At 48.2% G+C, this 18,089-nt stretch overlaps 1 protein-coding gene across 1 annotated transcript in view; it reads right to left on the bottom strand.

Moving 5' to 3' along the window:
• The window catches only part of irs1 (insulin receptor substrate 1), a 24,484-nt gene extending 7,404 nt beyond the window's left edge, over positions 1-17,080 (bottom strand). The window contains exon 1 of the mRNA XM_042064321.1: positions 12,836-17,080. Within this exon, the coding sequence (XP_041920255.1) occupies positions 12,836-16,319 (3,484 nt within the window). The 5' untranslated portion in view covers positions 16,320-17,080. The remainder of the gene's footprint in view (positions 1-12,835) is intronic.
• Between the last annotated feature and the right edge of the window lie 1,009 nt (positions 17,081-18,089).

Here is an 18,089-nt window from a genome sequence, read left to right as displayed (position 1 = left end):
GATAGACAGAGCACAGAGAGAGAGAGAGAGAGAGAGAGAGAGAGAGAGAGAGAGAAGAGAGAGAGAGAGAGAGAGAGCACAGAGAGAGAGAGAGAGAGAGCATAGAGAGAGAGAGAGAGAGAGCATAGAGAGAGAGAGAGAGAGAGAGAGAGAGATGAGAGAGAGAGAGCACAGAGAGAGAGAGAGAGAGAGAGAGAGAGAGAGAGAGAGAGAGAGAGAGAGAGAGATAGACAGAGCCACAGAGAGAGAGAGAGAGAGAGAGAGAGAGAGAGAGAGAGAGGAGAGAGAGAGAGAGAGAGAGAGATACAGAGCACAGAGAAGAGAGAGAGAGAGAGAGAGAGGAGAGAGAGAGAGAGAGAGAGAGAGAGAGAGAGAGAGAGAGAGAGCTTTAGCATGCAGCTGTAAGGGAGGAGGGGGGGGGAAAAGGGAAAGGGCCAAAGCACAGGCCTCAGCACACAGCTGGGAGACCGACGAGTCTTTCGGCCAGAGGGAAACACACACACACACACACACACACAGTGTCTGCACCATCTCTCCAACTTACTCCCACTCAGTGAAACTCAGCTAAATATACTGTCACAGAAAAGGCAGTGGGTGCAACTGTGTGTGGTGTGTGTGTGTGTGGTGTGTGTGTGTGTGTGAGACATCTCTCAGGCAGATGAAAAAGAGGCTGGCGGTCCGAAGCACGTCAACATCTTTTATAGATGAGAAATTTTTAGGTCTGGCTCCTCTTTACTTACAAAACCAGAGCATTATAGTAAATGGCAGAGTATGAAATTATAAGCCACCAGTCTGTGTATAAACACACACACACACACACACACACACACACACAAAGAGAGAGGTAATGACACAGGGGGAGAGAGAGAGTGAGAGAGAAAAGAGAAGGAGTGAAAAGATAAAATCTGTCATTTCAGTTTAACATGTGTGGTATTCCTGCCCCCCACCCCTGACACACACACACACACCACACACACACACACAGACACTCTGATTTTACCATAATACATGTAGTGCATACATTCATCTAAACTTGGACCCAAGTAATGGCAGGTTTGTGTGTGTTCAAGTGTGTTTAACATGTTACATTATTTCACAGCTGGACATCCACACACCCATACACAGTGACCTGTGCTTAAGCCAAAGGCTGGCATGAAGCCCCATAATAAGGGAGTGGTGGGAGCGATGTTACTCACTCCTCTGTCCACTGAATGAGTTAACGTCACACTCACACACGACCAGTGGCATGCACACAGCCAGTGCCAAGGAAACAGGAGTGAGGGGAACACTTTTAGCATGTACCCCCCCCACCCACCACACACACACACCACACGATAGAGTTACTGTCACACACAGATGTGTGTGAGATTCCCTCCGATCGACGTCAGAGGCTGGGTCATATTCGGATCGAAATTTCAGAGGGGTCGGAGTGTGTGAGAGTGAGCGCGTGTATCTCTGAGTATGTAGAGGGGTGACTGCAATTACCCTTAATAGGTCAATAGTCCTCCTATTTAATGTCACTTAAACACAGTTTCCCCTCACACAATCTCTGTGCTTGAATTCAACCTTCTCCTCCTGCCTCATATCCCAGTGGGTTCTGCTCATGAGCTCAGAGTAGCTCCTCACACACACACACACACACACCACATTTCTGAACAGTGCCAGTGTTGAAATTACATTCCTTATGGTGGCGCTGCAATACCTGGTGAAGGTAGACCATTTCTAGACAAAAACACTACTTTGATCAAGCCTTTAGTTCTGAAGTCTAGTCATTCAGTCTGCTTAGTCACTGATTGCTCATGTGGGTTTCACCCGGCAAATATTTACCACAAAGTGCACATAAATGAATGAGTAATTAGTGGCATTTATTATCTATGAGTCATACAGGCCCCTATCTTACATCTAAAGCTCTTTATGAAAGACTGCAAGGACAGTCTCTGAGAAAGAGAACATTACACTTATTGGAGTTTGTTTGAACTACCTGTTGAGTTTGGACACACACACACACACACACACACACACACACACACACACACAAAGGTGACCGGGCTTTTCTCACACACACACACACACACACCTTTCCACACGACTAACCACAGTCCTATCTCCCATGACAATGAGAAATTCCTCTGGCATTTCCACAAATGCTTCTTAAAAACGCTGTAGCCAGAGGCATAACAAAAATCCAAACACGCATACACACTCGCACAATTAGAGAGAGAAGCACACACAGATGTTAAAAGGGTTTAACAGATGACGCTGATGCCACGTTTTCTTTGCTCGCTCCAACAATCCCCCCGTTTTCTGACAGGAGATCACCAGGGCAGCTCTTTATTTTTTGGGGTCCTGAGAGAACAAAGGACCTGTATCACCACTCCTCTGATGTGGGAGCGGCAGCCAGTGCCAAATACCATTCCATTTACTGAGGGAAACACTCCTCTCCCACACACACAAACACACACATGCACCAGATGTTCTGCCTACTTCAGCAAGTTCAGACACACACACACACACAAACGCACCCCTCCTCTCTTGGGTTCTCGCACCCCCCCCCCCCCCCCCACACACACACAGACTAACTTGACGTTTCCTTGTCCACAGTCTTCCCTTCTCCCACACCCAACAAGGCCATTGAGATATGAAGATGAAGCAGAGAAGACCCCAGAGGTCCTCTACACCACACACACACACAGTGTGCAAAAACCTGCTGGGACCTGGATGTATTGTAGGTGTGCTGAAGTAGGGGCAACAAGACTTTTGTGCGGTCCATGACTGCAAACAGCAAGCATTAGACAACGTTAAAAGGCCTCTTCTGCTGGCTTAGAGCCTGTGCCTTCATCTGTCTTTCTCAAACACACCCCTACACAGAACAATGGCAGAATCACACACTTGATAAAAGGGACAATACAAAAGAAAAAAGGGCAGAGAGAGAGAGAGAGAGAGAGAGAGAGAGAGAGAGAGAGAGAGAGAGAGAGAGAGAGAGAGAGAGAGAGAGAGAGAGATGAACGCACACACAGTACGCGCTCCAGGCACAGGCATGCCTGAGCGGACGCACTTGAGAGAAAAACTTTCCACTGCTGTGACCTCACACACACTCACACACACACACACACACAGGAATAAGGACATAAGCACTTGTGGAAATGATGTTGTGAGCCTGCTGGCTTCAGGCCACAGAGTCAAATGCAGAGATCCAGACATGTGTTGTCCAGAGAGCGATGTATCTCACCAACACACGCGCACACACACACACACACAGCACTTCTAATAACTCCAACCTAGTTTGTTGTGGCTTCCACTCCTCATCTCTCCAGAGAGACAGAGAGAGAGAGAGAGAGAGAGAGAGAGAGAGAGAGAGAGAGAGAGAGAGAGAGAGAGAGAGAGAGACAGAGAGAGACAGACAGACAGACAGACAGACAGACAGACAGACAGACAGAGAGAGAGAGAGAGAGAAAGAAAGAGACAACGACAGCAAGACAGACAGAGATGGAGAGAGATAAAAATAATCATGTAAAACATTTCTCTCTCTCTCTCTGTCTCTCTCTTGCTCCATTCTATACTTTCTTTCCTCTGATGGAGACTACACTCTGTAGACTATAGCAAACACCAGACCACCATCTGTGGTACCTCCAGCGCAGTGGACCCTGATGACTGAAGGTTCTCCCAGGCTGCCAATCTTAGGCACAGGCCTGATTAAAAGACTCCTCCAGAGCCGACTCACGACCACATGAGGTCAATAACGACAATGAGTCAACATGAGTCAAGCGTGCTGAGGACTAAACCAGTTCTCCAACAACACCACCAGGCCACATCAGACTTCCGAAACCAGATGCCAGAATAGACCCACTGAACTCGCGTATGGTAAACACAAACACAAACACACACACACACACACACAATAGCAGAGTGAAAACTGCTACATACTAATTTTTCTCTCCTTTCTTCCTGGCTAATGTTCTTACTGGCCTGACATCGCTATGCTGGCTGATCGGTCAACTGCAGGCAGAGAGAGAGTGTGTTTTTGTGTGTGCTTGTGAGAGAGAGAGAGATTAAGAGAGAGAGAGAGGAGAGAGAGGAGAGAGAGAGAGATTGAGTGAGTGAGTGAGAGGAAGCGAGCGAGAGGGGTGATTTGAGGACACAGGGTTGTAGGGTCCAACTGGGCTGAGGAGATCTCATCCCAGGGCGAGAGCCAGCAGGCCTAACCACACACACACACAAACACACACACACACACACAAACAGAACACAAACACGGCCTAAACAAACACACGGCAGAGGAGATGTATGTACGCCAAAAAATCAAATATAAAACATGAACACACACACACAAACAACAAAAACAATAAACACATTTGTTGAATTACACTCACACACCTTATAATAAGATGACACCCTCTCAACCCAACACACAGGAAATCATGTAAGGCATCAAATCTATTGGTCACATTAAGATCTATAGATAGCCTGTCAGATGGTCATTCCAGCAGTCACACTTTTCTAATAAATACCCCATGCTCCCACTCTCTCTCTCTGTGTGTGCGTGTGTGAACAGTGATTTTCATTCACTGTAGCAAGTATCCAAACCGCTGAGAACAGAGGATACAAACATCTAATCACTATATCCCAGACTAACTAACACACACTAACACACACACACACGCACACACACACACACACCCTAAAATGCCCATCAACCTGTCATGTCACAACAGCAGTCGCCGACACTGTTATTTGAATACATGCCATTGAGTGACAGCAAATGCTTTTACCAGTTGTCGAGTACCATCAGTGAGGCATAAAGTGGACTGGCTCCACTATAGAGTTCGGGCGACAACGTCACGTTTGGGTAGCAACAGCCATTTTACCGATACGCTAAAGGAAGATACAGCGATTACTAATGACAAAGTAGTTAGCGTCAAGACAAGAGGAGACAAGAAAACAAATGGACCGTGATATAAGCAAATATGAGCTTCTTCACAACGACGATATTTACAAGGCAACCGAGTGTTACTTAAATGAAAGACCATTAAATGCTGTAGACTGGCTTCTTTTCTGTGGGCTGTGTAACATTGAGTTTGCCTACTAATGCTACGAAGCTGTAACTTACTACTACCCATACAAACGCTTGTATTAAGTTGCTTTACCCCCACTGGGTATAACAGACATAGTTATATATCCATAGAGATCCTTTCCATGTTGGTCAACATTTGTGATTACATGTTGAACCTGTCAGTAATGGAAAAAAGAGGCCTAGTTCTATTTGATGTAAGTCATGCCTACCTCATTGGATTACTATCTGTACAGTAGCCGCCATTACAGTGATTCCCACAATATACTCTATAGCACTGCTTACCAGAAGTATAGTCTCTCGTGCAAGCAAACACATCCATATGAAAGTTTCAGGTCCACTGCAGTTTGATAGAAATGACCCGGGATTGACAATAAAAACAACAACAATGTTGCAACAATTAACTCTTCATATGAACACATTTATCTTCCATTACACACACCCACAGGTATGATGAGAATGGCTGCAGACATCAGCTGACCTTGGAGCAGTTTCTGGCTCCGATGGCGTGGGCGTAGATCAGGAGCACATCAGATCCAGAGTCAGCTCTTACACTGGGTGTCTGTGGAGTCACTGATCCTAATACGACGGATAAACCTGGTTAGGGCCTGGCGTGCTCCACAGTGCTCCGTCTGACGACAGCCGTTGAGAATTTGACTAAAGCTGTGCTAGTGTGTGGAATCAATGGGCCGTTTTAAAAGACTGTGGTATTTCTAATCAAGGAGAATCCGACCATCTATGTTGACTGCCGGTGGGGTCAGTGATTGAAACTGGTCGTGGATGTTCCACAGACGTGTCTGGTCACCCTGAGGGGAGAGGATTCCCGTGTGTCCCTGAGGCCAGGCAGCTCTCGGCTAAACCAAAGAGACTTCAAGAAATCACTTCAGCAACCAAAACACATGTAAAACATGCCATACTTTACGCAAGAGGGCCACACCACACACACACACCATTATAAGGACAGTAAAAGTACAACATGGCTAGATGAATGATTAGCATTACTCTGCCCCCCCCCCCCCCCCCCCCCCCCCCATCTCCCCTCCCTCTCTCCATCTCTCTTTCACTCCTCCCTCCCTCCCTCCCTCTGTCTCTCTCAGAGCAGGCTCTCTTTAACAAGCTTTCAGTAAAACAGGCACAAAGGTTGCCGTTACATTCCACTGCAGTCCAGCCCTGGAGCCCAAACACACACACACAGAGTCCCATTTAGCAGTGTACACACATTCCAGCAGGCCATCAGAGACCTGTGCGAGTTCCTGATGCTCTCCCTCTCCCTTTCATGTGCACACACAGACATCATTAACACATTAAGATGTGTACACAACACACCCACCACCCCTTTCATTTACAAATACATTACCTTACTGTACACTAAACAAACACAAACACACTCCACTCAACACAGCTTTCACACACACACACACACACACAAAATCAGGGCCAGGGTATTCACCTGCAAAACATTTCCCAGTTTCTTTCTCTTCGGTTACCTCAAAGACTCATATTCTAACCCCAACTGTCTGTCCATCTGGGATAAATGAATACAAGAAATGAATGGAAGTTCTGCCCAACAAAGAGGGAAGGAAAGAAAGAAAATCAGAACAAAAGAAAAGAGAATAGAAAGGGAGACAGACAGACAGAGAGAGAAAGTTTTTCAAATAAGGTAACAGAGATGGATTCATATGAAGAAGGCCTGAGACAGTCCATCACGTTACGCATGTCTGCATGTGAGTATGTGCATGTTTGTGTGTGTTTATGTGAACTGCACCAACAAAGAGCGTGACCCCAAAATGGCCAATATGGTGGGCTAGGATGAAGGGGGGCACTGTCCACCTCCAAACAAACCCACTCACCCCGCCCCTCCCTGCAGCTGACCAATGATGGCGGAGTAGCCGGTCACCCCCCTGGCGCCTCAGCCTGTGGCCTCCTAATCCGCTGTGACACGCTACAACAGTGCCATGGCAATCAGCGTCGCCATGGAGACAGACTGGCAGCCATGGCGACCGCACAGGGAGCCCAGCAGGGGCGGGCCTTGAGCCATGGGCCACCAATAATACACGGAGAAAGGGCCGTGGCGCCACAAACCATCTCATTCACACGCAACCAGACACACAAACACATTCCCACATGTATACACACACACACACACACACACACACACACACACACTCCTAGTGGCATACATTAAAATCTCTAGTCTGGTGGCGCAATGAGTGTATGCACTGGCATACAGTCTCAAACATATACATATAAATAAAGAATGGGGGACCGATCACACACACATGCAAGTACGCACGCGTCCGTCCACACACACACACACACAAGCCAGGTGAGCACCCAGCTTTGAGACATACATTGTGTCTGACCACCATGCTGTGTGCACAGTGCAGTGGAAGAACTGAAGTCAGTATGGATCACATGTGCCAATGCTACCCAAAGACATCAGGCCAGATAGATCTCATACCTGCAGCAATGGAAATACTGCTCCAGCAGCACACCTACAAAACAAGCAGGAGGGCTTACGTCCCTTCAGCTCATGGCTTCTGCGTGCAAGTGACTGCATACATACGCACAGCCAGTAGCCCAAGTAACAAAGTAGGGCTGTCACTTCCAATCCTGTTCGATTTGAGAGACATAAGTGTTCATTGAATCGATTGTAAAATCGATTTTTTATGTCTAAAGACGTTTCCATTTTCAACGACAAATATAGGCCAATTAACAAACAACTAACAGGCATTAGGACAAACGTAAAGAGGGCGCTTGTAGACGCAAGCCAGCAATATTTCTGGTGATTTATTGGCGTGAAGTTTCGTGCCTGCAGTACTGCTGCAGGCTTCAACGTAGCTGTGTCTGTGTTTACGATTAGAAATGTCAAACAAATTTCGCCTACATAGAACTTGATTGCACAGTTTGCATAGCCTACCGCTTTGTTCTTCTCCATAGTTTGATATACCAAAAATCCGAAGTAGGCCTACTTCCACATCGAACTCAAGTTATTAGGGCCCATCACTAGTCTCTCTCATTTCGCACAGGTTGATCGCGTTGTCCTCCATTTTTTGGCAAAACACGAGCAGCACAGCAGCTGATTGAAACATCAGTGCGTAAAATCGGTGCGTAAAATTGGTGGGAATTTTCTTTTTAGCTTTCGCAATGCTTAGGCTACTGCACTTCGGAATTATTTTATATTCTTTATATTCTTGTTTGTGAATTTTGTTACATCTATCCTTTTTATTTGTTTAATTCGTTTAAAATTAATAGTGTACATATTTGGTTAAAATCCCTATTTTAGTTTTCGAAACTTGTGTTTGGTCCAATCCATTGTGCAATCGAATTTCGAACATAAAGTGACAGCCCTATAACAAAGTGCTCAGTGCAGCAAAAATCCCATCTCCTCCCATAAATGCAAACTGCTGTAGCCTACGACGTGGATATTGAGAAGACTGTGCCTTAAGTGTGTGTGTGTGTGTGTGTGTGTGTGTGTAGCTTCATAAACCATTCAAACATTTATAATTACACACTGACAAGAGTTTATACACACCTTGGGGCTAAACTCGCAGGCACGCCTGCCGCACGCACGCTCACACACACACACACGTACACAGACAAGATGGGCCTGCTCTTGCATGTTCCCCCGCACATTCTCTGGACAACTATTTCAGAAAAATAAGCAGTGTTATGAGTGTGGGGGTGTGTCTGTGTGTATGGATATGTTCATCTATTGTGTTGTGCATGAGACTACTGTATGGACAACTTGGCTGTCTGAGCTGAATTCTGAATCATATTAGTCCATTGCTCACTGGCTGTGTCTCAATAAAAAAAAAAAGCATTTCAAAGCCCAGTAAAATCACCCAAAATAGCTAGTCTAGGTAGTACCTAAAGGGATAGGCTGCCATGGACATGAAGTAGATGATTGTCATGAGTTTTTCCATCATACCTTTAAGAGCGGGTCATACGCAGCATGACTCGACAGGGCTCCAGATTAACTTTTTGCACTAGTTGCACTGGTGCGCCTAACTTTTTTTCTTAGGTGCACCAGCACAAAAGTTAGGTTCACCCAAATTTTCAACCACATCGCATTTAACACGGCAGCAGGTTCACTTCTTTTCCTTAATTACTGTCCTATATAGGTTGTCCTATGATTTACAATTCTACAAGAAAAGTAACTTAAGTGTTGGTGCTTTAAGTGCTCCACTGAGCTGAAATTTAAACTTAAAACATCTCAAGATGAATTAAATAAAAATAACAGTGAGTAAAATAACAGTGAGTAAATTAACAGTGTCTTTTAAGGGCTTCAAACTGCACATCTCATGGCTCAATGTCTTACATACCATCCTTCATGATCTTTAGGCCTTGGCTAAACCAGCTCGCCAGGCTAGCATCTTCCATAGAAATGTATTTGAGCACAATTTAAAGAGATGTTCCAAGTATCCTGGGGGATTTTTGTGTGATTTTGCAATGATGATTGCAATAATCATTTGACAGCCCCACAATGCAATTTACTTTTTAATTTGAGTATTTTTAAATTTTCAATAAGAACATCACTATGGTTGCAGTAACGAAATGGTAGGCCTATTATTATAGGCTATTGCAATGACTTGCCATGCTCGATCTAAATGTGTCCATTCAATTCATTGTACACAATGACCACAGTTATGTATGGTCAGGAAATGCAGGATTAAATTGATTGATGCCATCAGAATGAGTTTACACAACTCGCGTGCAAAACGAATATTGCTGTTGAAAACCGGGTTACTCCCTGCATGTAACTGCGGTCAATGACGCACTCCTTTTCGGCGATATCTGTATCTCTGTCGTTCGGGAAGACCTTGTATGCATTGTTCGCAATTTTAAGACGTCTTTTCATCTGCAATGACTCCTATAAATTTGCCGCAAGTGGCATTCCTGTACGTCGGGTTTACGTTCAAACTATTTGTGGTAAATAATTATTTCGGACTGAACTTGGTGAAGGGAAGTTTCACTAGGCCTATCGTAGGCAACGATAAACTTGATCATCATCTCGGGCTCGTCTGATCGGTTTGCTGTTGCGAGCCGCCGAAAGGCAGTGGGGAGAGGGGACCTTTATCTCGGCCTATGTGACCACACTGTAATGCAACTGCATCCACTCTGTTTATCTGACCTCTCTCTCTCTCTCTCATTTTCAAATTTTCACACAGGCACTGGGCCACGGCCAATCAGAGGGGAGGTCCCGCCCTTCACTATCTGTGATTTGTTTAAACCACGATATTGGCCAAATATGTTATTGAACCAAAGGTAGAGTTTCAATGCGGACACTTTTTTTCTCTCTCGAATAGCTGGTCGCACCGGTGCGACCTCCGATTTGTTTTTGTCGCATTTTTGAAAAATTAGGTCGCATATGCGACCAAATTAATCGCACTCTGGAGCCCTGCTCGAGCATACGTGCAGAGGCACATGCTCACACATGTTTTGAGGGACACTGTGGGCCTGTTGGGGGGCCGCTGGGGGTAGGTGTGTGTGTGTGTGTGTGTGTGTGTGTGTGTGTGTGTGTGTGTGTGTGTGTGTGTGTGTGTGCGTGTATGAGTGTGTGCTTTTAGGGGGTGTGGGGGTCCCCTAAAAAGAACAAACATACTGCCGGAGTTACGCAACACAGCTCAGTTTACCCCTGTATGGCCCTCACACACACACACACACACACACACACACACACAGGGGGGCTCATATTAACTCAGATAAACATGTAAGCATAGACATCTGTACACATAAATAAGTGGACGCGCAAACACAATCACAAACACACACAAAGAGAGGACAATACATAAGAGGATGCTTCCGGAACGACCCGAGACACCTTTGAATTATTCAACGTTTCCCCTAACAAGCATGCGTACAGTCACACACACACACACACACAGCAGGAAAAGGGCCTCACTACCCTTCGTCTCACAAAAACAAACATGCAGAGCAGCAGCAGCAGAAAGGGCCTCTCCACATGGCACTTACCTCCACATAACGGCCACACACACACACACACACACACACACACACAGTAGAAACCCCACCATTCACCTTGTTAAGGAGTGAGCCTCTCTGATGACGTTCATACATGTCCCTATGGAGTTCCTTTAAGTACACATGTGCTCGCTCTCACACACACACACACACACACACACACACACACATTAAAGACAGTGTGCTCAGTCTGTGAATGGTGCCTTCTCCCTCCCTCGCTCTTTTCCAAGCAGCACAGGATTTACTGCAGCACTGTGATCAACCCGCCGACACCAGAACAATGAGGCCTTTCAGGGCTCGGTTCCGTTGGCTCCGGGTTCCCCTGAGAATGGCTACGGACGGTCCTACACTGTAGTTCTCCATGGAGAACCAGCTGAGGACGGTCCAGAATGGTCAACAACCCCCCACCCCCACCCCCACCCACTCATCAGAGCTGTTTTTATTTAGTCCAAAGTCGCTTTATTTAGTCCCAAAGACACAGAGATGGATGAGTAGGAGAGAGAGGAAAGAAAGACAGTGCTTGAGTTCTGTGCATGGTGACCGAGGAGATTCTGATCTTGTTTGGTACCTTGTTGGGGAAGCCCTGGGCAGCTTTATAGCACCCCAAAGACAGGCTGGGGGTGATAGGGTTATGAAGACAGTAAAGTATAGGACAATGTCTGCATGTATTTCAATTAGGAAATAAAACACTGAAACCTGCAGATTCCTGGAGTTTGTTTGTTTTCATGAGAGTAGTGCCTGCAAACACCTAATACATGTGCCAATGTCCTATTTCAAAAGGATACTGCATGATATGGCTCCATTAACTGCTATAGCCACTATGCAGTGCTTTGGTTCAAATAAATTACATGCATAATTTAACGCTTGAACACAAGAGTCATAAACAATGATACCACAAACACATTCCAGTAACAGCACACACACACACACGTGCAACATCAGCAGTAACACACGTACACAGTTGTGCAACATCAGCAGTAACACACACACACACACACACCATATCTGATATAACAACCCCAGTCGGCTGCTTGTCTCCACTTCTCACACACACACACACACACACACACACACACACACACACACACACACACACACACACACACACACACACACACACTCAGCCGCAGCCCCACACACACCCCAGACACATGAATGCACATCTCATGTAAACAATAACACCACAGGGACATTCCAGCACACACACACAAAACACACAAAACAGCAGTCAGTCAGCACACACATGATCTGTTTGTCAGCACACACATGAACCTATAATTATCAGAGTTGGGATACATAATGACTATCCTGTTAGTCTCTACAAATTCTCACAGAGATTCATGTGTCAACACACCCGTATACACACACACAAACAGTTTTTATCCACATCTGATGTAGTCTGGTTTTTATTCCTTCGCCTTTCTGATACACACACACACATACACGTATGCACACATGGTCATTTTCTCATGAACTTAAATTTTTTGGCAAGACACCACCGGAACACCACCGAAAACACACAAACACACCCTACAAAGCTTCTGCGCAGACCCCAACATCAAGTGATACCGATGAACAATAATGACCAACAAACCCACACACTTCACACATTTCCAAACTTGTCGCTCGTGTCACAGATATAGTAGCGCGCACCATCTCACTCACACAAAATGTCTACTAAGACACCTGTCAGCTCACACATACCTGAATTACACACACATCTCTCCATCACTCACTTGCACTCATCCATTCCCTCGCTTTCTCTCACACACACAGACTCACCTTCTCTGCTGTCTTGCGGGGAGTTGAAAGTGATGCTTGCGTAGGCGCTCAGATCGTCAGATGTCCCTCCCACTCCTGCATCTCCGGCCTTGGTGCTGAACGTGTTCCAATCGGCTGGCAGAGGCTCACGCCCATGGGCCAGGTCCAAGTCGATGTAGTTCAGCCCGTTCTGGTTCCGGGTCAGGAGGGCTGCCATCGGACCCGTCTCTACTCCCGATCTTCTTGCGCTGGCGGAAGCAGGTGATGTCAGGGATGCCGTTGTCGTGGAGACGGGCTCGCTGCCGGGCTTCAGCCAGACGTTCTCAAAGGAAGCGGAGCTGTGGCGCTTAACTTCCTCTGCGGCCTGGCATGCCGTCCCGTTCGCTGTGCCAACTGGGCTCTTGGTCGTAGTGGAGGCGAAGGTCTCGGAGCTGTGACGCCGCCGGCCCTGGGGGTCGGCGCGGATCACCTTGGTGATGCCTTGGCTGCGGCTGGGGGGCGTGACCGAGGATACACGTGTGAAGGCACTGAGGCCAGAGAGGGGGCCAATCAGAGGGCTGCTCACACCTGGCGTCTCATTGCCATTGGGTGAGATGGAATGGGAGGTGGGGCCAGCGGTCGGGTCGTCTGCCAAGGAGGATGGGTTTAGGAGCATTACAGGAGATCCAGAGAACACCTGCATGCTCAGGTAGTCACGCTGACAGATACTGTCGCATGGCAGCGCAGCAGAGCCAGGTGGAACTGGGCCAGGGGTCACCACTGCATAGTCAGACAGGTCATGGAGGTCAGAGGTCGTTACCCCGGTGACTGACAGCCCATTTGAAGAACCTAACTGCATGTTCATGTAGTCAGTGGAGGAGGAAGGTGGGACAGACAGCTTAACTGGCCTATCAGAGACTGGAAACAGCTCAGCTAGCCTATCAGAGGAAGGGAAGAGCTTGGCCGGTGGGTCAGAGGAGGCGAAGATCTCAGCGGGCCTCTCAGAGGCTGGGAAGAGCGAGGCAAGGCTGGAGGAGAAGCATCGATCGTTGAACTGGATGTTAACATACTCTCCGGGGCTGCGGGGCTCAGGCTGGTAGGGGGTCTGGCGCGAGCGGGGGAGTGTGCTCGCTCGTCCGCCCTCCAGTGCCAGGCGGGTGGGCCGCGCCAGCCGACTCTCCCCCGTCTCCGACAGGCGCTTGGAGCGGCCCAAAGGCGGCTGCTGCCGGCTCGGATGCTGGCTGTTACCGTGACTGCCACCTCCACCACCGCTGCCACCGCCCAGGCTATCGCTGCTGGTGGAGGAAGAAGAGGAATCGGTGTAGGCACGGCGCCCAGCGCCAAGCGACAGGCGTGGCGAAGATGATGAGGAGGAGGTGTGATCGGCCTGCTTGCGGTGGGCATGTTTGAAGGACCGCGGGAGGGAGAAGTATCCGCCCGCACTGGTGCTGAAGTAGGAGTCCGGGGGGGTGCTGGTGGCTGAGCCACTGGCGGGGGACATGTTCATGTAGTCGCCTGAAGGGGGCGCTGCGGGAGCAGTCACGCGGCTTGTCGCCGGGACGCCAGCACTCAGCAGCCTCCCGGGCCCGTCGGGCGAACAGCTGCTGCTGGGCCACATCATCATGTAGCCACTGGCGTCCACCTCTCCGTTGCCATGGAGACGGTGCCTTGGGGAGGCGTTGACAATCTGCTGCGGCGCCGACACGCTCTTGGGGCTCATGGGCATGTAGTCACCCCCAGAGACTATACCTGTGCTCATGGTGACTGTCGCCATGGAGATGACAGAGGAGGGAGCCACGCCTGGCGACATGGGCATGTAGCCATCATCCTTTTGGGTGGAGGCTTCTCCACTTACCACTTCTAGCCCCTCCTCCGGGTATGAGTGTGGGGTAACAAAGGCAGAGTGCCGGCAGGTTGCCGATGGTAACGAGGAGGATGAGGGAGAGGGCGTTGCCGAGGCAGAAGGAGAGGGCCGGATGCAGGGGTAGGCGGGCAGCATGACTGCATACTCCTCCAGCGACGTTGCCGATGACTGAGAGGGCGTTTTCTGATGGTGGCAGGTCACAGGGGGTGACGCAGTACCCGAGGAGTGTGTCCGCTTGCGGAAGCTCTTTTCGTGCTCGGGCTCATCCAGTCGTCGCGGCGTCTGGGTCATGGAGATATAATCCGAGACCAGAGACTCCTCCTCCCTTGCCGGAGGGGTGTGGCCGAGAGAGTCGGGCGTGGCGCTACGGAACGCGCCTCCCCTGAAGTCTCCAGGGCTCGAGCCGTACTCGTCCGATGACACGAAGCCGCCGTCACTGGGTGACCCCGAGATGGAAGCGCTAGACCGCCTTGGGAACAGGCCATCAGAGGTGGAGCCATGTCCACTGGTGCTGCTGGATGACAAGCTGACTGGGCTCACGGCTGACGGTGAGCAGCGCGAACTTGTTGCCATGGGGATGGAGCGGCTGTGATTGAGGGGTGGGTGTAGGCGTGCAGAGCCCCCCGCGCGTTGACGGTATGACTGGGTGCGTAAGCCGCCACTGCAGGGACTGCTGGGACTGCCACCGTCCACTGAGGCTGGCCGCGACATGCTCCCCTCCCCATCACTGGACGCACGAACGCGGAATGAGTGACTGTGCTTTCCTGGTCCAGCTGGGGATGTGGCTGTCACACTCTCTGCTCGCGAGCGACGCCCCAGACCCACCTGACTTGGTGGAGGGTTGTTATGATGATGCCGGCGTACAGGCACAGAGATAGGGTTGGAACAGTGAGAGGAGGATGACTGGCTCTTGCTGCGCGGCCGGAACTCTTCACTCATTGCTTTCATGGCCTCCAGGATAGTTTCGTGCATGTTCTGCGCCACAACTGAATCGTCCACCTGCATCCAGAACTCACCGGGGCCAGTCACTGCGGAGCGCCCGACCTCGATGAAAAAGAAATTTTCAGAGTGGCCGCACCGCCGGATGTTCATCAGCTGCAGAACAACGGCGGCAGCATCAGAGTTCAGCTTGACAAAGCTGATAGTTTTGTTCGTCAGGCATAGTCTGTAAATCCCAATGAGGTTCTTCGTCTGTCCCAGGCCCTTTGGTTTCAAAATAACTTGCCAGACCTCTTTGAAGGCAGGTCCTGGCGAAGCCTCGCTGTAATTATCCTCTCCTATTCCGTTGCCCGCAGCGGCATCGTGGACTTTACCTCTGTTGTGCAGGTCTACCAATGCTTGGTACCAGGCATCCTGCTCGGTCTCGCTGTCGGCAGCGATAGAAAAGTACTCGTCCTTAGTGTACAGAGCAACTAGAAATTTGTTTTTGGAATCCGCTCGCTTGTTGATGTTGAAACAACTCTCCAGCTGTATGGAACGTTTGGGAGCTCCGGACTTGTGCCTCCATTTCTTTTCATTCTCGTAGTACTCCAGGCGAGAAGGTCCCGCCGCACTCCCGACGCGCAGGACAAAAAACCTCTTGTGCATGCTTTTAGGCTTCCTTAAATATCCCACCTTTCTTACGTCCGAAAAACAACCCTGTTCTGAGGTTGGACTAGCCATTTTGGGAAATTATATAGTTAGACGATATCAAAAAAGTTGAGATATTTTTAATGTTGCACTTATGCCGAATTCAAAAGAGAGCACCACAGGGATTCAATTTTCTTTCCCCATTGATGAAATTGCAAGCGATTTTACCCCGCCTGGACTTGTGGGCTAATTTTGCCAAGGCAAACGCTTAAATTAGCCAGCTAACTGGCTAGCTAACAGCGTCGTACCAAAAGCAATGCTAGCTACCGGACTTCAATACTCTCGGTACAGTGTTAAAGTTGGTCGAATCCTTTAGCAGCATGTTACATTTTCAACAGCAACACAATTTATTAAACGTAAACTGAAGTCTCCACCCACTTATCCCAATTTCTTGAATAAATATAAAAGGTTCTTGGATCGAGGAATAATAACTCACTTCAGTCCGGAGTTCCAAATGCACTATCAAAACAAGCACAGTCAGCGTACGACCCCATTTAGCCTAGCGAGCAGCTTGCTTCGGCGCTGCGAATGTTACTGCGAATGCAAAAGTGTAATCTACCAAAAACACATGGTGAAAAATCTTTGCATCTGATGTTTCATCTTCGCACTGAAGCCCAGAAAGTTCATTACTATCTGGATCCGATGCAGCCTGGGCGATTTTACCCAACATCCGAACAGTTTGTAAATCCAGTAGAAAACCAAAACAAGGCACCGTGTCTGTGTTTGTATGGGGAGCTACAATCCCGGAGCCGAATCCAACTCTCTCTGAAGGGGGAGGGACACGTGACGCCCCTGTGCGTGGACTGTTCAAGAGGACAACCTACCTTGTCACAACAAGACTGTCTACCCCGCCCTCTCGAGCAGCAGTCGCTTCAATGAACTATTGTGGTTGGTCAGACATGATGTCGATCTTACTTAACACCCAAGATAAGTGGAAAAAAGTCTCATTGAATTTAAGAGTTGGATCTGTAGCGGTTGTAAAAGTGCACGAACATGAGAGCCCTTCACGCGTTTGTTATTTATAAATGTACGGTTGTAAATCTCGTCAGTGTGAGGTGTGGCCAGGTTTACAACAGTTGATCTAAGGTGATTAAGGTTCTCAAAGATAATCAAATGAGCAGATTAGAGGAAAGCAGGTAGGGTGATGACACCTCTTATAGGCTATGCTACTCTGAATTTGTAAGCGACCAAGGCTAACCTTTTATTCATGGTTATGTGAACCTGAATTGGTCTCTGGTCTATATGACAGTTTGGTGTAATGTGTCAATTATTTTTAGAATCTTTGGTCACCAGCCCACTTGAACTACAGACAAAATGTGCAGCGTAAAGGGGTCCCTATTAACATCGAGGAAATCCAGCAGGCGTAGGGGCCTGTCAAAATAACATTACAAATATATATATATATAATATAACAATAGCAATATTATAGCCTACACACATATCGGACTACAGTATGGCTTTACCCTGTCTAAGACTCGATAGCCAGACTCGATAGGTCAAGTGGTTCATTGAGCTTGATGGACTTCTGTACGCTACTTTCCAGAGAGGTGTAGGCTAGGTTATTAGTTGATCAACGCTGCCGCCTACCGTCTTGAATCGCGAAAATACGCTAGGCTATGTTGATTTCCGTGGGCTACAAATGCCTCAAGAATGACTGTGCAGCAGACCGGATAGTCACATTTGCAGCAGCAGTCCGGATAGTCTTTTTTTTTAATTTTTTTTAAGAAAAACATAAGTATGAGCGCGCGCATCCCACCATTTGGATTTGAGGAGGATCTGGCGCCATCACGAATTTCATTCATT

This window comes from Alosa sapidissima, chromosome 15, assembly GCF_018492685.1.
Source record: "Alosa sapidissima isolate fAloSap1 chromosome 15, fAloSap1.pri, whole genome shotgun sequence".
NCBI lineage: Eukaryota > Metazoa > Chordata > Actinopteri > Clupeiformes > Clupeidae > Alosa > Alosa sapidissima.
The sequence above is the reverse complement of the archived record's forward strand: the minus strand, read 5'-3'. Positions and strand labels throughout refer to the sequence as shown.